Genomic DNA, 19,004 nt, shown 5'->3' with positions numbered 1-19,004 from the left:
GGAAGTTTCATCACAAGGTCAGTGTGGTGTGAACTATATTCTGTCAACACCACCACTCCTTATAGCCGGCTACAAAAAATACAAAGGGGGGGGGGGGGAAGGAGGAAATTGCAAATGAAATATATGAATGAACAGTTTACAGCAACAAAAAGATTTACAGATTTTCCCCCCAAATGCTTAAGAAGATGTGTACCCTTCAACCCTGCCTTCATTTAAAACAAGAAACCTGTATTAGTCATTTTTAATTTATAAAGAATTTAGTGGTTTAGGAGGTGGGAGGAACCAGGGGAATAAGTGTAGCAACCCACACACAAAACCACAGAGGAACTTCTGGCACTTAGTCTAAAACCAGTCATGCAGCTCCAAGATTGTTGCACTGTTGAGATTTTATTACGTTTAAGGCTGTCACCTTCAAGACTATTTAATTCCTACCCCCTCAAGTGCAGTAAGTAACAGAGACATAAAAAAAAAAAAAAAAAAAAAAAAAAAAAAAAAAAAAAAAAAAAAAAAAAAAAAAAAAAAAAAAAAGTGTTGGATTGAAGAAAGGAGAAGGTGAATTAAAGGGGTTTTTTGTTTGTTTTTGCTCTTTAAAGTATAATTACCCAGCTTGTACTGCTCCCACCTTCCTCCCCCAGCAAGATTCCTCTCATCATAATGACATCACTCAAAGACTGCAACACTTTTATAGCTGGCATGATGCAAAATAAAATCTATAATGAAAGAGCAGTACTTTTGTTTTGCATGTGTAGTTTTGGGGGAATTGGTGGGGGGGAAGAGGGGGTTTAAGAGAAGTCTCTCTTGCACAGAACCAGGCTGTTCAATCAAAGCCTTATCTGTTATATTTCTGTCTTTCTCTTCTGTTTAGTGCATTCACCGACAAGAGAAAAGGGGCTAAAGCAATGGAGGCTTTGACCTGCAGCTGTAACACAATACTTTCGCACAGCCCTGTCGACCCCTGACATAAATTTTACACCGCAGCTGGCATTTACACACTTAACATTACCATATGTATAGCCTACTCTGTGCTAATTATGCTAATCACCTGTCTAACTCTCTGCTGCGAAAAATGGTTGTATTTAGCAGTCCACTGCCTACCAATACAGCTTACTGTGTGGCTGAAATGTACATTCAGACGGCTCTGAATGGCAAGATTTTTCCACGTTGCTGGCTTCATTCAGACCACAGAAAAATTTATTCAAGTCAACTGGTTTCGGTCCGCAACAAAAAAGTTACGAGAAAAAAGTGAGTGTGTTCCTGCCCTAACATTCTAAGTCTGCTTGCAAGCAAAATGATAAATCAATTGGTGTGGGAAACAAAAAGGGAGAAAGATTTCTTTTGCAAGCCATGTGAAACTGTAGCCTATTAAAAAAAAAAAAAAAAAAAAAGACAGAAAAAAAAAAAAAAAAAAAAGAAAAAGGTCATCCTATTTCCCCAAATCTCTAGAAAGAGCATTTTAATAGATATTTACACCTACTCACAATTCTTTCAAATTACTACCTTTTATCTACAGTTGGAAGTAATACTAAACATGTTTTAGGTTTTGTTTCTTGATCTTAATAATTTCCACTAGAATACTGCATTTTCTGTTATCTACTGCTTAAACAACATCAGCTTCTCATCTCTTCTGACTATGGGAACCCTTTGAAAAGTCAGTGAAGACTGGTGTAAATGAAATCAGAATGAGGCCCATGCTGAAAGGCAAATAAGAAAAATGCTCAGGAAATACTCACCAGAAGAACTGGTGCAATAAAGTATATTCTTTAAGTACTTGTTTTATCATTACAGAAAAGGTAACTTGGAAAGAAAAAAATTAAAGTTGTAATGAATATGTTTGGTTTTTTTACACTTAGTAGAAAGGGAGATGTTTAATGAGTCCCTAAAACTCTTCTGAGTATCACATTGGGGAGACTACACCAAGATCTGCATTCGGATTACATTCCTGAAGCTATTTAAATACAGTTTATCGCACAACTAAGTTCCTATAACCCCCCTTCTCCACTGCACACACCCAAGGAAGCTATGGCAGTTCACAGATTTGTTAGATAACCAAAACGTAAATCTGATTATGGCATCACCCTTGGCAATTTCCTTTCAGGTTAGATTTGTGGAATCTCTTTTCAACATTCAACAATGCTATGAAATGGCATGTTCATACACAAAATAGAAAAATGTGCAAATAAACCTTCTATATCCACTACCACATCTGAATAAGGTAACCATGCTGGAAGGTAAATAATTCTTAATATACAGCCAAGGAATTTAATTAAAAACAAGGACAGTTTAGCAATGCTTATGCTCAGAAGGTCCAGTAGTATACCCAGTCACAGCATGAGGTCAAGAAGATCCCTATGTCTGTGCCTTCCCAACTTCCCATCCTTTGTCCACTCTGCTTCCATGTGCAAGAGATTGCTGCTCACAATAAGGTAAAGTAACACATTTTGCCTGTCAGCAATGGCCCTTATTTTAATATTTTACTTATTATATTGCCTGCTTGACTACATTACAGACCGTCAGCCAAGACACATCTTGCTTTCTAGCATCTCAGTTTCAGTTCTCTGTTAGTCCAAAGCACTAATTTATCTGTGTTCTTTCAGCTCCAAAACACTGGTTGTGCAGCCAAAACCAGAAATAACACTACAACTACTGTTTATTTCAGAGCATGTGGACTTTCCCCTTTGCTGCCTTTTTTTTTTTTTTTTTTGACTAAGAGATGGACCACCCTGCTCTCATGGCACAGAACACTATTTACATTGCAATACTTGACTGTGTAATACATCTGGCATTTTTGGGCAGGATTCCTGAGCTAGGGGCCAGAAACCCTTAAGCAACGATTTAACAGGGGAAAAAAATCATACAACTTGACTCAACAGTGCTCATTTCTAGTTTGCTGCACTTAACTTTTGATTGCTGACTGAAAAGCAGAAATGCATCATACTGGTAAACAAGAAAAGACTGTTTCTTTTAATTTATCTCACTGTTAATAAAAGAAGACTGTATTACAGTCTAAGGACTGAGTTCCAGCTTCAGGTATATGGTTGTACAACACTGCACAAGTGCTTGCACATGACCAAAATACAGATGTTTCAAATACAAAACGATTGCTTGTGTATTTGCAGCTGGAATTAAGTCAGTACAATTCTCTAAAAAAGCAGCACCTTTACAGAAAGTGTCAGGTTAGGGTTCTTTTCACTCCCTTACCTCTTGTATATTTTGCTCAAGCACTGAAATAACTAAATTTCCCAAAACCAAGCAGAAGTTAAAGCCAAGACATTCATTCTACAAACCAAAATTAAAATTCTCCATACATCAAAACATGTATATGGTCAGCAGTTTCCATAAAGAACTTTTTACCTCATGAAACTACTACTGCTGCCAAAATCAGTCTGTTTGTAGTAACTGAGGTGACAGTAAATGAAAGTAACAGAATAAAACCAAGAACAAGTAAATTGTATTTACAGATACTGAACTAAGTTTACACAGCCAAAAAGGAATCAAGAAAAAGCTTTTATTTTTGAATTCTGAATTAGAAGCTACTCCTTTCAATTTCATCTTTTTTGACTCTACTGTAGAAGGAAAAACTTCTCCAAGTCAAAAGTCATTCAATTAGCAGCAAGAGTGAACATAATTTATTGTACATGGTATTCATCAGTCATATTTGGCACAATCTGAGTGGATAATAAAATAGCACAGATTATGCAAAACTGGATTAAAGTATTTTCCTGCTCTGCATAATTCATAGGCACAGAAATGATGGGACCATTATAACATGGCATGCATTCTCAGCACAGATATGACACTTTAAAGCAGAGTTTTCTGTCATGAGGCACCACCTTGGGAATCTTCCACACCAGTAAAATACCAACTGTAGAAAATTATATGTTTTTTTAAGTATTAATGAATGTTGTGCCTCTCTATTTTTCTGAACTTTGTGAGGTAACTACATTTTTATTATAGAACTGTCATGCAAACCTTAAGAAGTTTTACTGATTTCTTCATATTTTCCAAGGAAGAGCAACTCGCAAACATAAATGGGCAAAACTTCCTGCATACTACAAGGCAACAGAGATCAGAGAAATTAAAAAAACCAAAGGCTGAAATACTGAAGAAAAATAAGACAAATACTGAGGATAAATAAGGATAGCTGAAAAAATGCATATAACTGCATAGTATATACAAAGAAGAATAAACTTCTTGATAAAATTCTGCACTCCAGATACTGCTGAGCTCTGAAATAGAGCAGCTAGAGCCACATATATACACACACCATCATCTGTAGACAGACAAAGCACTGTGCAAAGGATTGAACTTTATTCTATATACAGAATAAAATAACTGACAAGTAACAGCCCGACAAGATCTATAACCAAAATGCTGTTTTATCCAATCAGAGAAAAAGCCAGCTGTGGGACAAAGAACTTCATAAGCATGGTTTTACCTGAGTGCTTATATGTTGAAGCAGGTAATTCACAGTTAAGTTTAAAAGATTGTGCGTAATAGTTCAAGAGCATGAAAATGAGAAGATGGTTCCATTAGACACCAAAAGGAAAGTAGCTACAGACACATGAAAACCAGCATCCTAGTGGACATAGCTCCAACAGGTCATAGGGAGGTCAGTTTTGAAGGAAAAATCCAACTGAAATATAAACATGGCCTTGTGGAAACCAGACAAATCTCCCATAGCTCTGTCCAGCCAGCACTAATCTAGGCATCAGCTGTGGTGAATAATCTAAACAAAGGGATCAGTCGGTTCATACATCTGGAAGCTGTCATATTTTGGAGCCTCCTAAAAGTTATGTCTAAGTGCAACATTCACGTGAATGCAACAGCCTTTAAATTTATTGAGTGGTCAAGAACTGTTACATGCATATACTACATCATATTATGACTTCCTGGGGAAGCACCGAAAATATTATGTAATGGCAGGGCTTGGACCACCCCTTGCCACAAAGGAAAAAAAAAAAAAAAAAAAAAAAAAAAAAAATTGGCAGATTCAGGATGAGCAGATCAGGTTTATCCCAATGGATTCTATGCTGAAAGCAAGTTTAAACACCCCCAGCTTTTAGAGCTCATTCTTTTCTGAACCAACTGGTTGCTCATGAATAATGAGGAAAGGCCAGATCTCTACAAAAACAAGTAAATAAACATAAAACCAGGCCACTTAGTAGATGGCAAGAGCTGGCAGTAAATAGGCTCCAAACCACTCACCACCACATCCACACAGCACCATAATTTCAGTAGTAGCCAGCCCTACAGCTGAGTTAGGTCTTTTGCTTACCTACCCTTTCCCTGCTCCTGCTCAGCAACAGCAGCATGGGGAACAACAATAAAGCAACGTTGCTTTCAGCTATTCTATTTCACTCCAGGACTTCTATGCCAAAATCTGCAAACTCTCCAGAAGTACAGAAATGCCTTCAAACCCTGTTTGTAAGTGGCAAAGTCCCCAGAGCACAAGATGACACTCAAAGCTCAGAAGAGGAAGACAATGGCATAGCCAAGGCACCGCCCTGTTTAAATACACATTCCAACAGAGAAAGAAACAGACCCCTCCAAACAATGATCTGTAGCGAACATTCCGACAGGGCATTGGCAACATAGTTAAGTTTGGAAATAACAATGAGGATTAATTTTCTCCAGCCTTGAGTAAATTAAATGCCTCTGGAGTCTGAAAGGCAGAAGGAACCACGCAACAATACACTTACAGCTTAGAAGGGTGTCATTTCTACTGGAGGAGCTTCTCCTTCTCTCCCTGAAAGAGGTTAACACATGGGCACTGCTAGGCTGCTCTGGTTTTGTACATGGATAAGGGCTGGACACGCTGAAGGCATCCCAGGTTCTGCCGCCACGTTCAGTGAATTCGGGATTTCACCCCCTACATGTTAATGACCAAAGAATGGTCACAGGCAACACCTTCATTAAAACTCTAAGAGATAAAAGAGGAATTCTACCTACTGAAGCTGCAGGCGTTTTTTAAGTACAGGCTTTTCATCACGGAGCACAGACTCTGGGCAATGATGTGGATGCCTGTCAGGATGGAACTTAGCAGAAGTCCCCAGTGATTTTGAATTTAATAGCAGGCCCTTGAAAGATGACATTCAAATAAATATCCCTATAAGTAAAATCCTTAAACATCTTTTCCTAACAACTTTCAATACATAGAAGCAGAGGGAGCTCAAATTCAAAAGAACGTAACACCCACTGCCCTGACATTTTAATCCACAAATACGACGGAAGTATTAGGATTTGATGTTCTTTATCAAAACAGTAGCATGGACTGAAATACTTTTCTGGTTTATCAGCAAACATAAAAATAAGCATATTGGTCAGATGACCATCCTTCACCTATCATGTAGAAAAAAAGACATGTAATAAATAATCATACTGAAGTCAGACAAAACAGTGGATTAGAAATTTTCCAGATAAACACCTTCCAATGAACTTCTAATATGTGCTGAGGAATTCAGTACAGTGTAAGACAGAATTCAAGCATAAGTAAGCTCTTATGTCATGTGACTCACAGGAAACAAATTAATTTGGTGTTGTGATCAAAGACAATGTCTTGGCTGCTGGAGAGCCTTCCAACACCCATTGTGATGTAAGAGTAACTTCTGTCATCTATACCATGCCAATGCAGGAGCAAGCATGTCTAAAATACCCCTGCTGCTGTCCACAAATGCATATGTTTGTGGGAGAAAGGAATTGTACTTGACTGGGTCAAGACCTGCTAACTGTACTCAAACCAAATATGTTACTTCAGCCCACTCACATAAATCGGTCTCCTTGAAAAAACAAATTCACACAGATCTGTTCCGTTACTATTCTTTTTTGTTTCTCCAAAGAATACTAGGATAAAGTTAACTGGTGCCTTCAGGCAGAACTTAAGGACAACTTTCCTCTCCACCTGCACTTAATCTTGTTGGGTTAAGAAAACTGAGAATCTGCGGAAATAATACTGGTTCCTGCATCACTCACACACTTTCCTCATTTTCACTTCATTCTTAAGTTGCATGGGTAGATTAACATATTTTAAGAAGGGTCAGCCTTAAGTAGAATTGAGCAACCTGATTTTCTCCCTTAAGAGAGAAAGAAAATAATACTGCACATCACTCAAATCTTGATTTACAGAGTATTCCTGCTGTATACACTTAGTCCTAATTCACTTACAATTAGAACACACTCACTTTGTTCCACATACTTGACCTGAACTATGTAGCTTCTGAGGCACTCCCTGCAGGATGTCCTAACTATTTGTATCATCCACCCTCTTCTTCAAACTGGCTTAAGGAAGGAGCTCTGCATAATAGAGTTTGGTTCAAGCTCACTAAGTTTCACAAACCTCTGTGAAGAGGGCTACTTCAGGAGGGGACCAGTTTGACTGAGCTTCAGCTAGTGCAAAAAGGGAAGAAAGCAAAAAAGAAGGAAAGAATAGCAAGATCTTTGACCACTTAAGGAAGAAGACCAATGGAAAAAGTGAGGAGAAAAAATCCCAAGACAATGGTGACATGAAACTAATTATCACAGCACAAGACTAGACCATCTCTCCCATTACAAGCTGCCCCAATGAACATAATTTAAGGCATTGCAAAAGTCAAATTTCAAGTTTCGTTTAAGAGAACCTGCTCTGGAGCCACAAAACTACCTTCTTTCAGAAGCAGAGGCTGAGAATTTATACATGTGACTGCTGTTGACACACCAGGTCTTAGACTGCCTATTAAGAGTGGTAGCAAATAAACATAACCAGTTATGAGCATGATTTCTTTTCCATCCAGAGCACTCTCTAGCTATGAATGGATGATTCTAAAGGCACATCTGTGTCCAACAAAATGCAGTCACCGAGGAAATCAATGCAAAGCCTTTTTTTCCCCTCTCTGTGAGTACAGTGTATATTGATGCCAAACAAACAGTCTCCACTGGACATGGACACCCACACACAGCAGTTCAAGTCAAGCTGAATAACAGAACTGCCATTAAAGTGCCAATCCAGAATTTGCCTGCTCTGGCAGACAGCCTCCCCCATCTGCAAGGTATGCACACAGGGATGACAGATCTGTTCATGTGCTGAGAAGATACAGGTATATGTCCCAGGCAAAGATGACCGAGAGCAAGTCTACAAGACAGCAACATAGATGGAACCACTGTAGGACACAGAGTAATAACTGAAGTACTCTGAACAGCAGCCAGAAGACAACTATGTTTAACAGAAAACTCCCCACTGAAAAAGCTGCTCTACAACACAGTGTCAAGAAACAAGCTGAGAAGAAAACCACTTTGGTATCAGGAGGCTCAGAGAAGGCCAAGAATGCCTTCTGAAGGAGGAAGACTACTACAGGAAATCTGAAAGAATGATGTTTTGAAGATCTCTCTCAAAGTTTGCCTACCAGGTGATCTTCTAAACATATGTAAATTTTTCAGCCATAACAGCTGCGGGCTCAGATTACTAATCATTTAACTTGGAATGTGCATGGTCTTAAAACTCATTCAAAGTTCACTTCTCCATTTGTTAATTAATTCGATTATGGTTTTAAACCAATCATTTACTTTCAGCAAATTTCAATGCTGTACTATGTTCTGCGGTATTCAGAAACACCATATCAAATTTGCCTCTTGAATAAATATTGCCAATTTATTCAGCAGTAATAACTAGAAAGTTTCACAGTAAATCAAAACTTTTACTTGAAATGTGTTTCAAGTAACCTATGAATCCACACAGCACATCCAAGACAGCGCAGGGATCAGGCCTAGCCAGAACAGGGTTATGAAAGGCAGGTGCTACTTCTTCATTGACTTAGTGGATGAGGAAAAGGCCATGGATCCTGTCTACCTAAACTTCAATAATGCCTTAAATGCTGTTTCCTATAGTGTTGTTCTCGAGATGCTGGCTGCTCATGGTTTGGAGAGGTGCACTGCTTGCTGGGTTAATAACTGCCTGGATGGCCCGGCCAGACAGAGTCACATCCAGATGGTGGCCAGTCACTGGAGGGGCTCCCCAGGGCTCAGTGACAGGACAAGTTCTATTCATTATCTTTACCAATTATTTGGATGAGGGGTTCAAATGCCCCCTCAGTCAGTACCCAGATATCACCAAGCTGGGTGGGAGTGTCAATCTGCAGGAGGACAGGAAAGCTCTGCAGAGGGATCTGGACAGGCTGGATCAATTGGTCAAGGCATGAGGTTCATACCATCTATATTCAACAACAAAGTACCAGGTCCCACCCTTGGGTCACAACAACTCCATGCAGGACTACAGACTGGGGGAAGAATGGCTGGAAAGTACCCCAGGAAAAGGACCTGGGAGGGCTGAGCATGTGCCAGCTGTGCCCAGGTGGCCAAGAAGGCCAATGGCACCCTGGCCTGTATTAACAATAGTGTGGCCAGCAGGAAGGGGGCAGTGACTGTCCCCCTGAACTCAGCCCTGGTGAGGCCACACCTTGAATCCCGTGTTCAGTTTTGGACCCCTCGCTGCAAGAAAGACGTTGAGGTGCTGGAGCAAGCCCAGAGAAGGGCAGTGGAGCACGAGTCCTGTGACAAGCAGCTGAGGAAGCTGGGGTAATTTAGCCTGGAGAAAAGCACCCTTGGGATGACCTCATCCCTCTCTACAGCTACCTGAATGGAGGACGCAGGCAACAAGTGACAGGATGAGAGGTAATGGTCTCAAGTTGCTCCAGGAGAAGTTTAGATTGCATACTGAAAACAATTTATTCACAGAAAGAACTGTTTAGCACTGAACCAGACCACCCCAAAATACCATCCCTGGAGGTATTTAAAAGGTGTATAGATGTGACATTTAAGGACACGGATCAGTGCAGAACACAATGGTGCTGGATTAGTTTTGAAACGCAAGGGTTTCTAAATGCAGTGTTCATTCCCTTTTAATGAAAAACTAAACTAAATAGATGCACAACTATATAGGTCAACTCTATCAAAAAACTACCTGTATTATGAAATAATCTTGAAAACCTCAGACGTTAATTTCCACTAGATTCTATACTACAGACTTCCCCACAACAATAATGACACGAGAAGAGGCCTGTGCAGCAACTGAACCAAGCAACTATTCTGCAAATCCTACTTTTTGTACTTGAGAATTGCATTTTTACTGACAGGTCAGTCACTGAGGCATCATCAGCAAGTAATTTCTCGGTATTACAATGTTACAAAAAGCAGGTGGCATTAATTGAATAGGATCACCATTCCAAGCACCTGAACACCAGTAACATCAGGATAATAAATGTCAGCAGAGCATGTGGGATGGAGCTGCGATTACATATCAATTTATCCAACACAGAAAAGCAGAGAAAAGATACCTAAGAGCAAAAATGGCAAAAGAAGCATCTCCACAACAACCTCACTGGGAAGAAAAATTAACAGTGAGGAAAAACAAGACTCACAGTCATCTGCACCAGCATTTATGGCACTGTAACTAGTGACCAGGGCAAACCCTGACTGCACATCTCTGCCTACAGATGGGACAGCAGTGCATCGCTCTTGCCAGGCAGAATTGTTGGCAGCAGATCTCATCGTATTTTGAGCTCCCGGACTACACTACACGAACCAAAAAAAGGCCACTATTTTCCACAACAGAAAAAAAACCCAGCAGTTAGTAAATGACCCGCGAATCCCATCGCGAGCCCAACACGGCTGCCGTCGGCACGGACGCTCTCCGACCCTGTACGCTTAATTCACCTGGGGCAGGACAGACCACCGCCAGAACAGTCACCGACTTTGTCTGCACTGGCTTTTCCACACATACACATACAGAGAGCTATTTAGTAATGATTATTTATGCAGCCTCCCATATTAACTTTTATAAGCCAAATTCTGCTGCAAGCTACTTTGACATAAACCTAGAGTAATAATTGCTGTAGTCAAGGAACTGTTTCCACGTAGACCCAGCAGCCAACGGGGGAACGTGATCCTCAATAAACAGTACTTTCCCCACGGGGGAAAAAAAAAAAAAAAAGGGGTGAGAGGGTGGGGAACGCAACAACACGAGAAAAAGAAAAGCAAAATTAGAAAAACCCAGCAAGAATTACACCTAAAGCCCAAACCCGCGGCAGCCTGGAGCCATTCCTCTCAGCGCGGGGTGCCCCGCCCGGCCTGGCAGCCACACTCCGGGCTTCGCTTCGCCTCGACTGCCTTTCTTTCGTGTTGTTTTTTTCTTTCTTTCTTTCTTTCTTTCTTTTATGGGTTTTTAGATTTTTTTTTTTCCCCTCGTTCTCGTCCTCTTTTTTTTTTTTTTTTTTTTTTTTTTTTTCTCCTTCCAGCGCGCAGCCCGGCGCTCCCCACAGCTGAAAGCTGTCCAAGCCCAGGACCACACACAAGGCTCCCGCCCCGCCGCGCCGCCCGCCCCTCCCCCGCCGCGGCCGCGCGCACTCTCAAAATGGTGGAGGGGACGCCTCCCGGCACCCCAGCCGCTTTCCACCGCCTGCACGGGCGCGGGAAGCGCTCGCCCGCAGCTCCTCCGCACTGCGAGGCGGGCCAGAGGGGAAAGCACTGGAGGCTGGACACGGGCTGTTCCGGCGGCCCTCCGCCGAGCGCACGGCCCGACGGCCCCGACCCCCCGCGTGCGGAAAAGTGGTACGCGCCGCCCGGGGCTGCGCGCCCCAGCGCAGCGCCCGCCTCCCGCCCCGACAAGCGCCCGCCTTCGCCGCCGGCGGCCGCTCCTCCCGGGCATGCCGAGCGGCCCCGGGCAGCGGCGGCCACGGGCAACAGGGGCACCCCCCGGACTTACCTTCCACCCACAGCTCCTCCACGTTGGTCTCGAGATTAGCTGCCCTTAATCCTACAGCGAAAGCCCCAAATATCAGGAGGCCGACAACCAAAAACTTCCCGCAGTTTTTCTGAATGTAACAGCCCAGTTTAAACAACAGTCTCTGAAACTTTGCTCGCAGCCACAGCGGCGCTTTCCGTCCCGTCACCTTGCCCTGCAAAGCAAGAAGAGGTCAGTAGGTGGGAGCTGCGGCAGCCGCTAGAAGCGGGGGAGCCCCCCCAGCCCTCCCACGAGCGGGACAGCTCCGGTCCCTCGGGGCGCAGTCCCCAGAGGAAGGATGGAGCTCCGCGAACAGCTCAAACAGGCGTCCTTCCAGCAGGGCCCTTGGCCCCACAGCCCGGCCGAGCAGCCACCCTCGAGCACGCACACAGGGACAAGATGTACCTGCTGGCAGCCAGCCTTGCCCCAGACCAACACGCGGGTTTGGGGGTGACAACACTGCGTCGGCCCCCGAGCCCTCGCCTGGTCTGCCCACTACCATACTCTTCTCTTGACCGAGGCATCGCCACAAGCTCAGGAGGCGAAGCGCTCGAGCTGGCGCGACCCGTGGCTCCAGGGAAGAAGGAGCCACTTCCGATGAACCTCAACAGCCACAAGAAAGAAAAGTCCCTTTTCCTGTTCTCCTTGGAACCCCGGAATGGCTGGGGAAGAGAGGGGGGGAGATTGTGTGACAAATAGTGGGTAGCAGTGGCCATTTCCCCTATTCCCAGCTCCTAGCAGGGGCTTGGTGCTGAGGCAAGACCCACGTGGTGAGCAGCGCTGTAAGATCTGCAGTAATTCATTTCCATAGAGTTTGGAGACGCTGTGTGATCTGAATTAGGAAGTAGAGCAGCCATCTGTAAGTTACGACAATATTTGTGAACGGAAGAGGGCAGCCACATGGATTTTTTTTTTTTTCCCTTCTCCTTTCCCTCTTCTTACAAAGCCTAGAAATCCGCTCCTTGAAGTGAAACCATCCCTGCAGCAAGGCAGCTTTTGGAGATTGTTTACTTTGAACATTTTTGGCCGGCGGAGATTGGCGGCCGGGGCTGTCCCCCCGCCCCGCCCGGGCCGGCACCTCTAGTCCTCCGCGGGGACCGGCGCGGCAGGGTTAAGGTGGCAATTTGTTTACGGCCCTCGCTCCCTCTCCGAATGCCGGGCAAGGGAGAAAAACCGCTGCCTTCTTTGCTGGGGGACCCCGTTCTCCGAGGGCAGTCGCCGTCTCGGATCTCGGCGGAAAACTTCACAAAAGCCCAACTTCTGCCAAGAAACCGGCCGGCTGGTTTCTCCCCTGTTCCGGCTGGGAGCGGGTGTTGCCGAGGTCGCAGGGCGCTACGAGGGGATAGAGAAGCAGAAAGGAAGCAGAGAGAGAGAGGGGGAGCGGGCCTGGGGCTAGCCATGGAGAGGCCGGGACCGAGCCGAGGCTATTTCGGGAAGTTTAGGAGGAGAAGAGCTCCTCAGCAGAGGCACGCACCAGGGCAGGCACAGGCGAGCAGGGAGGGAAGGAGGGCACTCTCTCCCGCACTAAAGAGTCACAGACGTCCCTCTCTTTTTCCCAGCATTTTATTGGTGGCCGTTTCGTTTCCATCTCCTCCTTCCACCCCCGCGAGAAAACACACCACCTCCCTCCTCCTCCCCCGCGGAAAAAGCAGCACTACCACTAGCGGGTATCTCTGGAAAAAAGAGTGAGAGATTGAATGCACCTTTGAAATCTGCTCCAAGGCGAAAGCCGCATCGCAGTAGCTTGGCCGCTGCAGATACTCCCGGTCGGGCGCCGCGGCGCGCCGATTCCCTCCAGTCCTTCGCCGCCTCCCGCCGCCGTTTCTCGCCGCCCGGCCGGGGTGGCCTCCGCCGCCCGCGCTGCTGCTGGTCTCCGGCTCCGACGCGTTACCGGCCGAGGCCATGTTGCCGCCGCCGGCGGGACGGGAGAGCTGCCGCTGGCGCTGCCGCGGCGGGGCCCGGGGCCCCGGGGGCGCGGCGGGGCCGCGGGGGGCTGGCGGCGCTGCGGGCCGCGGGCTGATGCTGCTGCTGCGGGGGCTGCTGCCGCCGCTGGTGCCGCCGCCGCCGCCGGGGCTGCTGCTGGGGCTGCTGCGGCGCGGCCGCCTCACGCGGGGCGCGGGGCGGCGGCTGCCGCCGCGGCCGCTCCGGCCGAGTCGCTCCCCGCGCCTCCCATTGCCACATCGCGCGCGGACCCCGAGCTGCAGCCGGCCGCTCCCCGCGCCCGGCGAGGGCGGGCGGACGGGCGGGCGCGACCCCCGGGATCCCCCGACCGCCGCCGCCGCGCTGTCCTCCGCTCCCGTTGAAATCGCCTGCTCCGGCCGGCCGCCGCTGCCTCCGGGAAGCCGCTGTCCGCGGCGGCGCTCAGCGACGGCGGCGGGGCGGCGGCGCGGCGGGCCGCGGCTGCTCCTGCTGCTGCTGGGCTGCCTCGCCGCGCTGCACCATCCTGCTTCAGCGCCGGGGTGCTTCCCGCGGGCCGCGGGGCCGGCGGGGATCCGCGGTTGGCCCCGCCGCGGCGGCGGGCGGGCGGCTGCCTGGCGCTCTCCCCCGGTGTGTGCGCAGCAGCACCGAGCTGCAGCCCCTCGGCTCCAGAGATGAGATGAAGAAGAAAAAAAGGACTCTCTCCATTTGGATAAAGAGGAGGAGGGGTGGGGGGGTGGGGGGAGTATGAGTGGAGAGAGAGCGAGAGAGGGAGGAAAAAAAAAAAAGGGGCTGAGAGCCCGCCCCCGGGGCTGTCAGATGGCTTGGGTTTCTGCGAGGTGATTGGCTCGGGGAGGGCAGAAATTACTCAGCAAACATGACTATTATTAGCTGCTTAGCAACAGCTCACCAAAGTAGAGAGACCACCCAGGCCGACAACCCTTGTGTGTGCATCTCCAGCTTCAGGGGGAGCCTTAAAGAGATCCAGTCTTCTTTGCATGCAATACTTCCATTAAGGAATGCCTTCTCCCCCTTTCTTCTTCGTCTTCTTTTCAAGAGCGTTACCCCCCCCCCCACCCCTTACTCCCCCTCCCCCGACCCTCGCCCGGGATGCTTGCAAGTACACGCGCAGAACTTTTTCGCCAGGGACATACAGAAATACATTTTTCCCCTTTTAAGAAAAAGAGAGGGAAACGAGGAAAAAAGCAGCATTAAACGATTTCTAAAGGCCTTAAAAGAAAATCCTTTTAGAGGCACCTTGGCCTCGAGCTGCAACAAATACTGGGAGGTCCGAGCTGAATTCCCAGGCTTGCGGGAATAATGACAGGGTGGTGGATACTGCGGTGGAAAGTGCCAGATTTTTCTCCCTCTCTCTTTTTAACTAAAGAGGAGACTTAGTTCCTTGCAAGAAAACCACTCCGTCCAGTTAGAAAAACACAATGAAAATTTAACACTTAAGGGATTTAAAGCCGGGCGGTAGCTAGCTGTTTCAACTTAGGGCTCATTCTTTAACTGAAACTTGAGGAAAGACAATTCTAATGTTTTTAGCGTAAAAGTCCATGAAACGCAGCCTGCCTGACCGCGCTGAACATTTCTTTACACGCGATTGTTTACTCTTTTGGCACCGCTTCTCCTCTCTCCCTTTATCGAGAATCAGCCATTAATTGCTGCCTCTGGAGCTGCGCGCGTACCCCAGCGCCAGGCTCGGGCCCCGGGCGCAGCGGCGCGGGGGGCAGCGGGCAGCCCGCCCCTCGCCCCCGGCGCAGCCCGGGAGGCGCTCTGGGGGGCTGCCCTCCTGCGGGACGGCTGCTGTACGCCTGCGGAGCAGCGCGGCTGTAATGAGCTCGGGAGCTGGAGGGGGCGTGGGAGAAATGCAGCCCGAAGAGAAGGGCATGGGGACCCGAGGTGAGAAGAGCGCCCCGTGCTGCTCCTGCCCTGCGCGGTGCCCAGCTCGACAAACCCGCCGGCACAGGGAACCTCTCCCTTCAGCTTCGCCGTGCGTGTACCTGGGGCAGTGGTGCTGAGCAAAAACCCCTCTGCCCCTGGTCACTGCAAGCGTCTTGCTCCCCTCGGCGGGCTAGCGACCGCCCTTAGCGGTCCCGGGAGTCGGGGCCACCGGCGAGAGGGAGCTGCACTGCGCACCGCACCGCACCGCACCGCACCGCACCGCACCGCACCGCACCGCACCGCACCGCTCTCTCTGTGAGGCACCAGCGGTCAGGGCCTTCCTTTCAAGGGCCATACCCCCCGGCTAGGGGGTGCCTTTTTCCTTTCATCGCGTCCCACCTCCGTTTTTTCCCACCCTGGGAAAACTTGTCTCGGTGAAGGCCCTGTCCTGTGCTCTACACAGGACTGTCTCCAGGAAAGCTGCTAGGAATAGCAAGCTGTCATGCATGCACACGTAGGTGCATACGTATGGGAGAAGGAAACCTGAAGCGGTTGCAGCTAGAGGCTGTTTTCTGTTTGAGGTTGAAACCTGCACCTGGGGTGCAGTTGGCCACCTCCAGTTCAAGTTTCCACTTGGGAAAGTGACCATCCATCCATCTAGCTAGGAAGTGATGTGACGCTACTTCTCACCGTGTATGGGAGAAGGAAGGGATGGGCGCAGAACCAATTGGTTCAGCCTCATAGTAGGCTCCAAAACCAGGGAAGAGAGACCTGGAATCACCAGCGCTGTTCCATGTGCAGCCTGCCTGCTAGCTTTCACACAGTAGCCTGAAGCCCATTCTCACTGCTGGTTCCAAAATTCTATCTAAAGATTCAAATTTAACATGCATTGTCTTAATCTCCCCTCTCTCCCTGTGGTCTGGAAGGATTTTTTTTTTTTTTTTTTTTTAAGCATACACAAGAGATTAATTACTGTGGAGATCTAATTGGTCTTGTTTCTGGGATGGGTGTGTGTATGCGTGTTGGAGTTTTTTCTCCTCAAGGGAGAAATGTCAGTGTAAAAGTCTCCACTTGGGTGGTCAGAGCAGTGGCTGCCCTCAGTCTGCCTCATAGCTGATGCCTGCTTGCTACATTCCTGGCAATAATGTTGTTCCTAATCAATCTGCCCTTATTTACATTTGTAAGCACTGCTGACTCTGATATGCATGCCCTGAGTGTGCAACTGCTCCTCCACACCAAGGGCCATCCCCATCTTCAGCAGCTCGAAGGGATCTGTCAGATTTCTTATCTAGGACGTGCTCTGTGGTGAAGGCCTGAGAAGTTGTCTCCTTATGTAGAGGCGCTGCAGTTTACAACCATTTATACCTGTTCCTGTCAATGCCTAGATAGCCTGGCTGTTGTATAAGAATTTCAGCCTTGACTTTATGCTCTGCCTATTACTTACATCTCTTTGTGTTCTTAACCCCCCATACTGCAGAGCTTCACACTTCTTCAGCCAGGTAAGGGATCAATTCAATAGAAGTTAACAATGAGTAACAGATATTTACAGTAATTTTACTTTAATACATTTTTTTCCAGGTGGCTCTTCTCCTGCAGACACGTACCAAAAGCATTTGTGCACGGTTGGAGCATCTGATTACCCTAATAAAGAAAAGACAGAAATGAATTGCAGGCACTTCTAATTCCTTTTGTACGGTTTACAAGAGAGCTGACCATCTCACCGGTCGGGAGAAGACACACTTGTGGGAAAATAATTAGATGGTTTCCATTTCCTCAGATTTTTGTCCCTCACACAGGTTTGCATCGCACAAGTGCACAGGTCTGCCTCGGCCCTGTGCTCCTCCTGCACACCTGCTTCTGGCTTTGACGTAAGATCACAGTCACTGGGTTTTGCAGCGCAGCCTGAGCCTCCCTCTCCTTTTCCAGGGGTAGTGCCGTGCTGGCCACCGGGCCGTCGGGGGTTGCCGTCGGGGGTTGCCGTCGGGGGGCGGCGGCGCGCAGTGGGAGTCGCTCCGCAGGGCAGCGCCGCCGCCCAGCGCCCGCGCCCGGGCAAGGAGGCGGGCGGCCTCTCCCCCTCCTCAGCCCTGGAAGAAAGGGAACTGCTCGAGCCAACTTGTCAAAATAATGCGGCTAATTACCCCTGATCTCCTTTAATGGAAAGCTGCTCTGCACGCCACAAAGGAGCAAATGAGGGATCTACAGCACCAACCCAAGAGCGCTGGCATTTTCTTCCGCGGAGGGTTGCGGAGCAGTGTGCCTCCAGAGGAGTCTCCGAGGCTTCTGGGCTCCTCCCGCGCAGCAGCGGACTCCCAGAGGAGGACAAGAGCACACGGGGAGCTGCGGAAGACCGTGGATGGAGCAACAGCCTGCTCCGTCCAAAACCACGAAGACATCCCAAACCTGGCAGACCTTGTCATATTCCACAAGGGGCTTTACATCTGTAAACTCAAGCAGTCTTCAAATCAGATTCTTTTCCTGGCAAAATCCCCCACCACTTACAGGACATTAATGTGCATTGAGGGGGGAAAGTTACACTGAACCTTTTTTAGCCAGCCTGGACAACACTAGGTCTGTGTAAAGACAGAGCTCAAGTTTTGCATGTGCCAGAAGGCAGGGCATTCATTTCATGATCTCTGCCATCGGGCCTCGCAGAAAAAAAAAAAGCGGAGTGACACAATCTCTTTGACCCACTGCTGGAGCAACAAATTTATTAGAGATATAGGCGTGAGAAATGAAAAGGAAGTAAAACAATTCAGGCTCATTGTATGTCTTTCTTTCATACTGCTAATCCGGTTTACACATCACGCCTACATGTCTCAATAGGGCTTTATACACTGTGGCAAAGGCAGAACAAAAATAAAAGGTGTGTGTGTGTGCGTGTGTGTGTGAAATAAGGATAAAAACAGAGAAGCCTAAGACGTTTTCATTCAGAGTTGGCTCCCAGTGTTACATCTACAGGCTTTTAAAATCAAATAGATTTTAAAAGATTCCCTCTTCTCCTCCTTCCTCAGCCCTAATATTTCTAAACAACACTACCTGTCCAGATACAATGTCATATTCAGGCATGCAATGCCCCTAGTAGCTCTAACCAGAAAATAGATACACCTATGAGACTGGTGCAGAAACAAGGTGAGACTCTCTAACCAGCTGGTAAAGGCTATCTGGTTAGGAGCTGTGAAATACCCACATTGGCTCCAGCACTTCTTTTAAAACAATCCGACGATACCAGATGTCTCCCCGCTCACCTCCGCGCTTTTGCCTCCCTAGGTCTACCTCCCGTAGTGAGGCTAAGGCAGCGGAGAGGCTGAGATCTGTCACTGCACATCCCCCCAGTCTCCAGTCCCTAGAAGCAGTGAGACAACACGCACGAGACTGATGACAGCAGCTCTGTGCTGGTCTCGATGGAGTCCCGTACCAGCCACACGAGGGGTCCGATCCTGAAGCCGGAGGCTGA

At 47.5% G+C, this 19,004-nt stretch overlaps 2 protein-coding genes across 2 annotated transcripts in view; both read right to left on the bottom strand.

Annotated features, from left to right (window-relative positions):
- The window catches only part of PTCH1 (patched 1), a 64,226-nt gene extending 49,805 nt beyond the window's left edge, over nucleotides 1-14,421 (bottom strand). Inside the window, exons 1-2 of the mRNA XM_079330929.1 lie at nucleotides 13,450-14,421; nucleotides 11,729-11,921 (exon numbers count right to left, since the gene is read on the bottom strand). Coding sequence (XP_079187055.1) covers nucleotides 11,729-11,921; nucleotides 13,450-13,650 — 394 coding nt within the window. The 5' untranslated portion in view covers nucleotides 13,651-14,421. The remainder of the gene's footprint in view (nucleotides 1-11,728; nucleotides 11,922-13,449) is intronic.
- On the bottom strand, nucleotides 12,875-13,339 carry LOC306814684 (uncharacterized protein; the record flags this gene model as incomplete). The annotated part of the gene is made up of 2 exons (XM_079330978.1): nucleotides 13,221-13,339; nucleotides 12,875-13,078 (listed from the first exon to the last, which is right to left on the bottom strand). The coding sequence occupies exons 1-2, from the start codon at nucleotides 13,332-13,334 to the stop codon at nucleotides 12,875-12,877; spliced, it is 318 nt and encodes a 105-aa protein (XP_079187104.1). The 5' UTR covers nucleotides 13,335-13,339.
- Nucleotides 14,422-19,004: the final 4,583 nt, after the last annotated feature.

This window comes from Erithacus rubecula, assembly GCF_903797595.1.
Source record: "Erithacus rubecula genome assembly, contig: SUPER_Z_unloc_2, whole genome shotgun sequence".
Taxonomy (NCBI): Eukaryota; Metazoa; Chordata; class Aves; order Passeriformes; family Muscicapidae; genus Erithacus; species Erithacus rubecula.
Note: the sequence above shows the minus strand (reverse complement) of the source record. Positions and strands in the feature narration are given on the sequence as shown.